Source organism: Sinocyclocheilus grahami, unplaced genomic scaffold (assembly GCF_001515645.1).
Source record: "Sinocyclocheilus grahami isolate Dianchi unplaced genomic scaffold, SAMN03320097.WGS_v1.1 scaffold150.1, whole genome shotgun sequence".
NCBI classification, from domain to species: domain Eukaryota; kingdom Metazoa; phylum Chordata; class Actinopteri; order Cypriniformes; family Cyprinidae; genus Sinocyclocheilus; species Sinocyclocheilus grahami.
Genome location: NW_015505329.1, coordinates 1,112,096 through 1,122,307, shown reverse-complemented (window position 1 = coordinate 1,122,307; position 10,212 = coordinate 1,112,096). Strand labels below are relative to the sequence as shown.

General features: G+C 38.1%; 1 protein-coding gene across 1 annotated transcript in view; it reads right to left on the bottom strand.

The window, feature by feature from the left end:
• Nucleotides 1-7,140, bottom strand: part of LOC107592165 (CUB and sushi domain-containing protein 3-like) — a 17,046-nt gene extending 9,906 nt beyond the window's left edge. Inside the window, exons 1-2 of the mRNA XM_016281568.1 lie at nucleotides 7,131-7,140; nucleotides 6,526-6,720 (exon numbers count right to left, since the gene is read on the bottom strand). Coding sequence (XP_016137054.1) covers nucleotides 6,526-6,720; nucleotides 7,131-7,140 — 205 coding nt within the window. The remainder of the gene's footprint in view (nucleotides 1-6,525; nucleotides 6,721-7,130) is intronic.
• Nucleotides 7,141-10,212: the final 3,072 nt, after the last annotated feature.

Genomic DNA, 10,212 nt, shown 5'->3' with positions numbered 1-10,212 from the left:
TATATATATATATATATATATATATATATATATATATATATATATATATATATATATATATACAGAACTCAAAAATATATATTTTTAAAAAATATATGAAGAATAGATTCATTTAACAAATAATCATTTGACTGGTGAAGGATTGTTTTTTTAAGCAATAAAACCAATTGTCAAAATCATCTGAATCAGACAAAGGAGTCATAGGTCTTGACTGAATTAGTCACACAACTCATTTGTTCACTGAATCAGCTCAAATAACTCACTCACTCACCAATCTAACCATCTTTCATCTCCAACTTGAAATAAGCCTAGAATCATTACCACCTTCTAACCATTCAGTATGAATTGACATCAACGGAGAAATATGCTTTTTCCCCCAGATGGTTTGGTTACAGCATCTACCAGATGCACAGGACTCAACCAGTAACAGAAGACTGTATACTGTTATCCGTGTTAGAAACTGAGTTTATTCAAATCAAAGAGTTGAAATAGTTTGGCGACGCAGGCTTTAGAATTGCATAGCCTAAATGGTGAGTCACAAATACTGCTTCTGTCTTCATTCCGCCAACTAGAAGCTACACTCTAAAAAATGCTGGGTTGTTTCAACCCAATGTTGGGTCAAATATGGACTAACCCAACTGTTGGGTTAAAAAGCTAATTTAAAAATGTAACCAAAATTAAACCCAACAGTTGGGTTAGTCCATATTTGACCCAACATTGGGTTGAAACAACCCAGCATTTTTTAGAGTGTACTGAAGCAAAACTAAGATGAGAGGCTATAATACATCAAACATGTTTGCTGGTTTAAACGCCGTTCTTAATGAGGTCTTTTCTACACCAAAAAGTACCTTTCATCGATATATATTTGAGCCCTGCTTATCTTTCATTAAGCACAAATGATATAGCAGTACTAATTTTTCACATATCCTGGGGATATAGCATATTTTATCTTTATTCAGTTCAATCATGCATCCAAAATGTAAAACGCTACCCACAATACCTGAGTGCACTTCAAAGTTTCTCATGCTGATAATTAAAGCAACACCTAAATTATTAACTGTATTTCGGATTTCACACGCAGGAATGTCCCACTGGGGCGACTCACATTTGATTGCGCCATGCAAAAGAAGACTAATGTAAAAGAACTGCAGGATTTTACAGCAGGCGCTGCAGAACACTTCATGAATCACCATATCTAAAGCAATCCCAGAAAGACAAATGTGAAGCAGAGAACATTTTAAGCACAATACAAGTTAAAAACAATGTTCATTTGAAATTCAACAAAACAGAATAACATAAAAGCCTCATATATCAAAGCCAAAGCCAGAGTACTCTGGGCTTACAGCAAAGTAGTCAGATTAGTTTTTGAGCCAATTAACATGCTGCTTACTAAAGAATCGGTGGCCCTGAAAAGTATTTGGACACTTAAGCTATGCTTTAGAATATCTGTATGTCAATGCATTAAATCACAGCATGCAGCATTTTAAAGAATGGCAGCACAAGAAAACACACCAAAATAAGTTTGTAGGGCTTTAAATTATAAAACTGAAGGCAGTTCGGTTTTATCACAGAGAAATACAGTTCAGAATTAGAAATCGGATGCTCTGTGGTTGTCAAACAGTATTGGAACATACACTGAACAAAATTATAAATGCAACAAACGGGTATACTTGTATTTGTGTGCACTCACAATATCAACAGAACGTTGTGCTTATATAAAATAAAGAAAACGTCTCTAGGTTACGTATGTAACCATGGTTCCCCGAGGGAATGAGACGCTGCGTCGAGTCGCTTTGGGAACGCCCTTGCGTGACCGCGTTCTGAAGCACGTGTCAAATCCGTCCAATGGAGCAGCGAGACGTCACGAGCAGGGTGACGTAAGCACCAGAAAGCATAAAGGCACATCCGGCCGGGCGCAAACCAGCTTCGATGAAGTAGCGCGGATGTGCCTTTATGCTTTCTGGTGCTTACGTCACCCTGCTCGTGACGTCTCGCTGCTCCATTGGACGGATTTGACACGTGCTTCAGAACGCGGTCACGCAAGGGCGTTCCCAAAGCGACTCGACGCAGCTCGAGTTTCTGAAGGGGAACAAACATGATGCGCTTTCTGCCGTCTCATCTTGAACAGGAGAGCTTCACAAAAATTAATCGAAACTCAGCGAATACATGCCTCACAGACATGATAAATAAATCTATAGAAAGCTTTAAATGACCACTTAACGAAATAAAACAAATCGAAAACAAAAACTCTTTCATTATAATCATAATCCGTAAAGATGAACTTCTCTCTAAAGGCGCGTCTAATCAAGAGATGGCGAGTCAGGATCGTCATCTCTTAGCGACACGGACTCAGAAAACATTAGTTTATTAATAAATAATTAAAATACCTCCTTACTATTTCCCCCTGACACATTCATGGTAATTACTTTTGCTGGGGCTTTGCGGCAAGCTTTAGCCTATTGCGTGCATTTGAACGCAGAACGGCATGCATGCTCCTGCTGCTGCTGCTGGCAGGACACTAAACAGGGGTGCGTTTCCCAAAAGCATCGTTAGCTAATTATGGTAGTTAGTTCCATTGAAATCTATTGGTAACGTCGGAACTTGCGACCATAGTTGCTTTGACAGCACGGTCTCGTGTTGTTTCCACCAGCACGGCAATTTTTTCATCACTAATTGATGGATGTCTAAAATATACAAATTAGGAGAAGCCTAAAATGGGCCCGAGGCCCGGCCCGCATCTGAACTATGACGTGAAAATTGGCCCAAAGCCCGGCCCGAGGGGCGTAAAAAGTCGGGCTGAAATTCAGAGCTCTAGTGTGCCAAATATGTGATTTGAAATTTGAGTTCTGTAAGTACGCCTATAGTAAAAAAAACTAAAGTAAAAAAAAAAGTTTTTTTAGACAGCCCGTGTAAAAAAAAAAGCTGCTTTTATCCGCAATGTTAATCAGTAATTTTACACATGATAAAAACGTGCACTTAATTTGCTTGGAAAATACTTGTGAATACGGCAGTCATAAAAAACGTACAGTAGCCCAGCCTAATAATAATTTGTCTATATTAAAAGTATTGCTCTTAACAGACCTGTGTGTTTTGTATCACTAGTGCAGTGTCCGTTCTCGAAGCATATAAGCCCTGCCCGCGTGAGGCGCGCCGCTTCCGGCTCGCACTGTTCTGTAGTTTGTTAAAAGTTTATTAATTCTGAATGTGTCGCGTGTCCATATTGCACCAAAATGCGACACTGCACTCCCTTGGGTCCGCAGCAACACACCCGGCACTCGTGAAGTCGACTGGATGAACGGTTCTTGACATAATAAAAATGCAAACAGATAGACAGACACACAGAGATTCCTGATTTTATTAGAGATGTTCAGCCCTCTCCCTCCGAATTCAACATATTCTGTGTTGATTACTACCGAAGCTTCGAAGCTCAAAAAATGGTATTCGGACCAGCCCTAATAAGTAGTGCCTCTGATTTAAACCTGGGAAGTTTGATTCATTTCTGTGAATCAGTTCAAACCAGGGCCGGTTCCAGGCATGGGCAGGGGTGGGCTGAGCCCACCCAAATGACTGTCTTGCCCCCCCAATCAGTGGGTGGGCAAGACAGTCATTTAGATAAAGTCATTTATCAATTAGATAAAGATTATGTAAATTTTTTGTGCATAGATTAAAACTAATCTGAAGCAGACTGTATTTTGAGAAGTTTAAACTATAGCTTGAGACTGCCCAAACAATCATAAAATAACTTCAGAAAATTGCAGCATTTCTCTTTTATTAGCTGAATGCAAGGCGTGCTGAATTCACACGGAGGCTTCAGTCTGCTGCAGAAAAGCAGAGGCTGACAACGAGCGAAAACGGGCAGAAATATTTGCGCGCTATCATGGGGAGTTTGCGAGTTACAAGTAGTTTAATACACAAATATGTATCATAGCCTACCACTGAAATTACCTGAGCAGTTTTAATGTTCTAAAAGAAAAGAAAAGAAACATCATTCAATAACGTGCGTTCATTGCATGGACGGGGCACGAGCATAATATAAGCGTCTAAAATGCATGTAGGCTATACAGGGGTGCGTTTCCCAAAAGTATCGTTAGACAACTATGATCGCAAGCTCCATCGTTACCAACATAGTTCAACGATTCGGTTTCCAGAAACCATAGTTCAAACAAACATTCGCAAACAGCGCCGCAAACTTACGTGGTTGGAACTACAGCTCTCGACCTGTGGTTAGAAGCATAGTTTCTTGTTAACTAGGGATATGGGCTTAAATAAATATGCTATTGGGCACAATAAGTAAGCTAACATGCAGTGCAATCTATATATTCCATTCTATCTAAATATAAATGCATTTTAATCTATGTATGTTAGCGCGTCCTCTAAAAGCGCCGTTTTTGAAGTGTTCGCATGTGCACAGATACCTAAGAAATCCCCGGAGTATGACGTAAGAGGAAACCCGGGATGAATCAAACATCAAATAAAGCAAAATGACAGGGAACAAAAAATAGTAAATTAGTCATCAGGTGCCATGTTCAATACAGCAGCATCTTAGAGATGTCTAATCAATTAAATAGCAGAAGTTATTCCTCCACCACATGCGTGTGACGTCATTAACAATGGCCCTATGTTGCTGAACTAACGTTGTTCAAACGACGGAGATGCGACCGTGTTCGGGAAACAGTCGTAACTAGCTAGTTCGTTTCAACAACAATGCATCGTACTATGGTGGTTAATCAGCGAGTTACGTCATTGTACAGGAAACGCACCGCAGTTCAGTTGAAAGCTTTCCCCTTTCGACTTGCTGTTAATGTTGAATGTAAGAATTACTTACTATAGCAACAGTCGGCTCGACTGTATTATCAAGTATTCGCCTTTTTTTTTTCTTTTGTCAAATTCCGTCGTTTTGAATTGAAAGTTGGGCTGTCATTTACGTGATTCATGTAATTCATAATTATTGTGACAACAACAGCATTTTCTGTCTTGCGTTTTCAACATATTAGGAATAGGCTACAACTAAAATTGAATGGGTGCATATTTTAAAATGAAAATATTTGCAGTTCAGATTGATTACTTTACAAAAAATCTTATTATTTATTTAGTTCCTTTACCATTACCATAGTGGTCTGGTCTTAATATTTTCCTCAAAACAATAGTCCCCCTAATGTTCTAGATATGATTATGGCCTTGTTTGGTATAAATAAAAAGGTTAGTTGAAAAAAATCAACAGTGTAGAAACAATGATACAGAGAAAGAGAACAAAGAGGTGTTTTTTATTATTATTATTCAATAAAGAAAAAAAAGTTGATTTTGTTATGAAAGTGCATGATATTCTAGGCTGCCCATGAAAGCTTTTTTTCCAGTGTACATATAACAGCCTATAATTGATATAGTTAATATAGCAATATCAACAGTATAAATATCTAGACTTTTTCCACTTGCAATATAACCCCCCCTCCCCTCCCCTCCCCGCAACAGAAAAAATGCCCACCCACATATCTGCCAGCCCACCCTTCTATAGCTGTCAAGAACCGGCCCTGGTTCAAACTGTTTTTCACTGATTCACTGTTTTGTTTTTTTTACATATTAAAAGGTAAAAATATATGCATAACTATTGTTGTCTACTATTAGGTATTATTATATTCATGCACCTAAAAAAAATTATTCATATAACATTATTTAATAAAAAAAATATCAGTTCAGTTAGCCTCCCCGTTGAAGAGGATTTTCTTTTTCCCAAAAATGCTAGTTAATGTTATCACATTAGACTAAAATTTACTGACTTTGCTAACTCAGTTTAACAACTTCCCTAAAATTTGTAATTTATCTTTTGTTTTTTGTTTGTTTGTTTTTTCCCCACCTTCCTGGTCAAAAATGACAGACCTACAAAAAAATATAAATTATAAATTTTTTGTTATGCCAAATTATTACCAAATATTGGATTCAATATTTTTATCAACTTGTATTCTTTCAGTTAGCACAGGTTTTGTATTTCTTTTTGGAGCTGACTGAGCAATGCTACTATCAATGTTAAAAAGGTCGGCCATTTTTGACCAGGAACACCAAATTAGGTAAAGGATTTTTAATCACAGCAGAAAAGCTAGACAAAAACATGTCCTTTTGAATCTATTTGGCATATATGGCTGATTTATTGAAATGATGGTCCTGATTGCAAAGCCAAAAAAAATAATAATTTCATTTCAGAGCATATACATAATTATTGAGATATATTGCATACTATGAAAGGGATCAAAAATATCAATATTCTTTTAGTTCTATCCCTCAGCCATAGTCGGATAAATGTCATTACCAAAAAATAAAAAATAAGGTGAAATTAGTTCTGAGAGGAGCTTGTGCATAATTTGTTTCCAGAAACCAATTGCTTTGATATTTTAAGCGTGTCCAAATGCATTAATGCTCTATGACGCCCTACAAAAGCAGAGATGGTCTCGTTTTAATAAGAACCCAAGCATTCAGAAAATAAAAATGAGCTGCTTAGCACAGCTCCACAAGCATCTATCTGCCACTTCTTACCTCTGCAGATGGGAATAGGAAAATCCCACACCGCTATATTAGACGTGCTGGTGACACAGGTCAGCTGTGCGTGGCCATCCAGGGTATATCCAGCCACACAGTGGTACCGGATTCTGTCTCCCACATTGAAGCCTGTTCCATTCAGGATTCCTTTGGCAGGAACTCCTGGATTCCCACAAGAACTGCTTTGTAGTTCTGAAGAGAGACAAAGTGAAGATGCCAAAATCAGACATAGTAAAGGGCAATTTTATTCTTAACGCATTGCTGATTTCTGCTGGTTATAACCGGCCAATTAGAGAGTTGCAAAGCCTGTATTCATCAAAAAATAATGAAAGCAATGAATAAAAAATGAATTTGTACAAGAAACAAAAAGGCCACATCCTACTGCAATAAAAAAGATACTTATCTATAAAAAAAAAGAAGAAGAAGAAGAAGAAGTTGTGTCATGAATGCAGTCGACAGTCCTTATTTATTTCTCAGGCATCTGGCATTGGATTAATATTCCTGCTTTGACACATTTCTAATCCTTAGAGACACATGTCTGGATATGATATGTTAAGCTCGCTTATCTTTGATTTAAACCAGCACATATCCGCTCTGAGCACCTGCCACCATCATGAAATTCCATTCAATTCTCAGGCGACTTCAGACGGACTGCGCTGCCCATTTCAGACAGAAATTTGTGACAATCAGCTGATCAAAATTAATCAGTTATGATTATCATGAAGTAGTCACTCTAAATACTGCCTGGCACAACAGTATATGCTGTATTCTGAAGTGAATAATTCAAAGAACGCAAAATTAAGTTTTTATTTATTTATTTGCAGTTTATTTAGTAGAATAGAATAGAATATATACTGCATGCTATGTAAAGTATTCTGCATACTAAAATATACAACAGTATGTGAAAATGATTGTAGCTGCATTTTTTTTTATTCTGTAAAACAGTAATATTATGAGAAATTAAATTTAAACCAATAGGTTTCTATTTAAATTTATTTAAAAATATATTTATTTCTGTGATGCAAAGCTGAATTTTCAGCATAATTTCTCCAGTCTTCAGTGTCACAAATCCTTCAGAAATCATTCTAATATGCTGATTTTCTGCTCAGTAAACATGTTGAAAACAGTTGTGCTGCTTCATATTTCTGTGGAAAGTATGTTAGTTTTTTTCAGGATTTTATTTTGCAGTATAGAAAGTTCAAAAGAACAGCATTTATTTGAAATAGAAATCTTTTGTAGCATTATAAATGTCATCACTGTCGCTTTTGATCAATTTAATGTGTCCTTGCTGAATAAAATTATTAACAGAATTATTATTATTAACAGAATATAACAGTAGCACAAAGCATACTGTCACGAATCCGGTCCATGAACTTCCGTCTGCTAGCCATCAGAGGTCACCCTTTCCATTTTCATTGACTCTCGCACTACACACTGTTGCATATCATCCCGGACTACATATCCCATCATGCATGTTATTGGATTACCCCTCATATCAAGCCCTCTGGATATTGTTAGCCGCTCATCGACCATGCCCGTTTTGGATTACTCTTCTGTCTTGCCCTCAATATACCCGTTTGCCATTGTCTGACCGATGCTTGTTTTATGACCACGTCTCTGTCTCCTATTAAAGCTTTGCAGATGGATCCGCAAGTCTCTCGTCTCGTCGGCTCCGTAACACATACATCAGTACAGAGCAGACTGTATTTGTCATTTTTTGTGCTACAATCACTGATACATCCACACAAACGCCTTACAAAAAAAACATTCTGACATGACATGAACCCTAACTTGCTGTATTATGATTTCTGTCACAGTTTGGTGACAGAAACACTGCATTTTAGGAAATGGCACCATAAATCGAAGAATTTAGCATGTCATCTAGAGTGAAAATGCAAATAAATACATCTGCACAGCATGTGAAGAACACAAAGAATGTCTTTTAAAGGTCCTTATAGTTCTACATTAGAAAGTATAATGCACTTTAATGCATTTCACTAATGTGCTTCTGCAATAGAATTATACAAGTATAAAAAGTGACCCTCTAAAACCAGCAGACGTGCAAAATTACAACTTGAGCAGATGATTTATAGACGGCGTTTAGCAGCTAGAATGATATGGCAGTGCATTTGCTCCCTGGTACACAGTCAGTGAACCATTAATCTCATCTCAATTTGTGCTTTTAAGTCTTAGACTTAAAGCGTCTTAAACCCCTGTCACTTCACACCAACGAGACCATTATCTCCATGTCACTCAATGAGACAGAAACTACTTTTCTTAATCTACCTTTAACAACAAAGCATGCACTTTAGCACCAATGCTTTGCGCAAACCCGTTTCCCATTCGGTTTGCGATCGGGAGCTCCGTTGCTTAAACGAAAGCAGCTGAAGTTGATCAAATGCCGCTCGCGACTATCATCGCTCACTCTCGATGTTTTCATGTGTGACTCTGCATAGGAACACAGCACATCTGTCAGATCATCTCTGCTCGCATATATTCCCACTGAGCTTTACGCTCGTGATCTGGGGTAATGGAGGCATTTCCTGTTCATTACGACAGGTTGGACTCTATGGCAGTCAAATAAATGGCCCGGAGTGGAAATGAATCAGTTCAGAAAGTGTGTTGGAAGTATTACCTTTGAGAGATGATTATTTATTTTTCTTCCCCTGTTCCAAAGAAGCAATTACAAACATGGTCCCTCAGCAGGGTGAAAAAAACTCAAATACAAACAAAGACATGAGGCGTCCGTTTGATTGTGCTACAGGGTCTCTGACTGATGGGCAGGACACTAGTGGAGTGCGACATTTGGAGTTGGAAATTACTTTTAGAAAGAGGCCATTCCATGTAATTGCTACTCAGGAGTGGTGATTTGTGGAAATACAAAGCCTATTGATGTGAAATACAGCAGCAGTTCTGAACTGGTTTTGTTTTACGAGGTAGATTTTACTCTGGACACCAAATGGAGACTCGGCACTAGTTTTTTGTTGTGCAAATTTAAACTATCCACCTATCCATCTATCCATCCATCTGTCCATCTATCCATCTGTCCATCTATCCATCTATCCATCTATCCGTCTATCCATCCATCTGTCCATCTATCCATCTATCCATCTATCCGTCTATCCATCTATCCGTCTATCCATCTATCCGTCCATCCGTCTATCCATCTATCCATCTATCCGTCTATCCATCCATCAGTCTATCCGTCTATCCGTCTATCCATCCATCAGTCTATCCGTCTATTCATTCATTCATTCATTCATCCATCCATCCATCCATCCATCCATCCATCCATCCATCCATCCATCCGTCCATCTATCCATCTATCCGTCTATCCATCTATCCATCTATCCGTCTATCCATCCATCAGTCTATCCGTCTATTCATTCATTCATTCATTCATTCATTCATTCATTCATCCATCCATCCATCCATCCATCCCTAAACTGCATAGGCCCAACAATACACTGCTCACTCCAACCATCCATCAATCTATCAGTCTATCACCCATCCATCCATCCGTCATGAACAGCACAGGCCCAACACTATTCTGCTCTATCCATCCATCAGTCATCTATCCGTCTCTCACCCATCCATCCACAAATCATTCATCCATTCATCAATAAATCTATCAACCAATCTATCATTCATCCATCAAAAATTGCATAGACCCAACAATATACT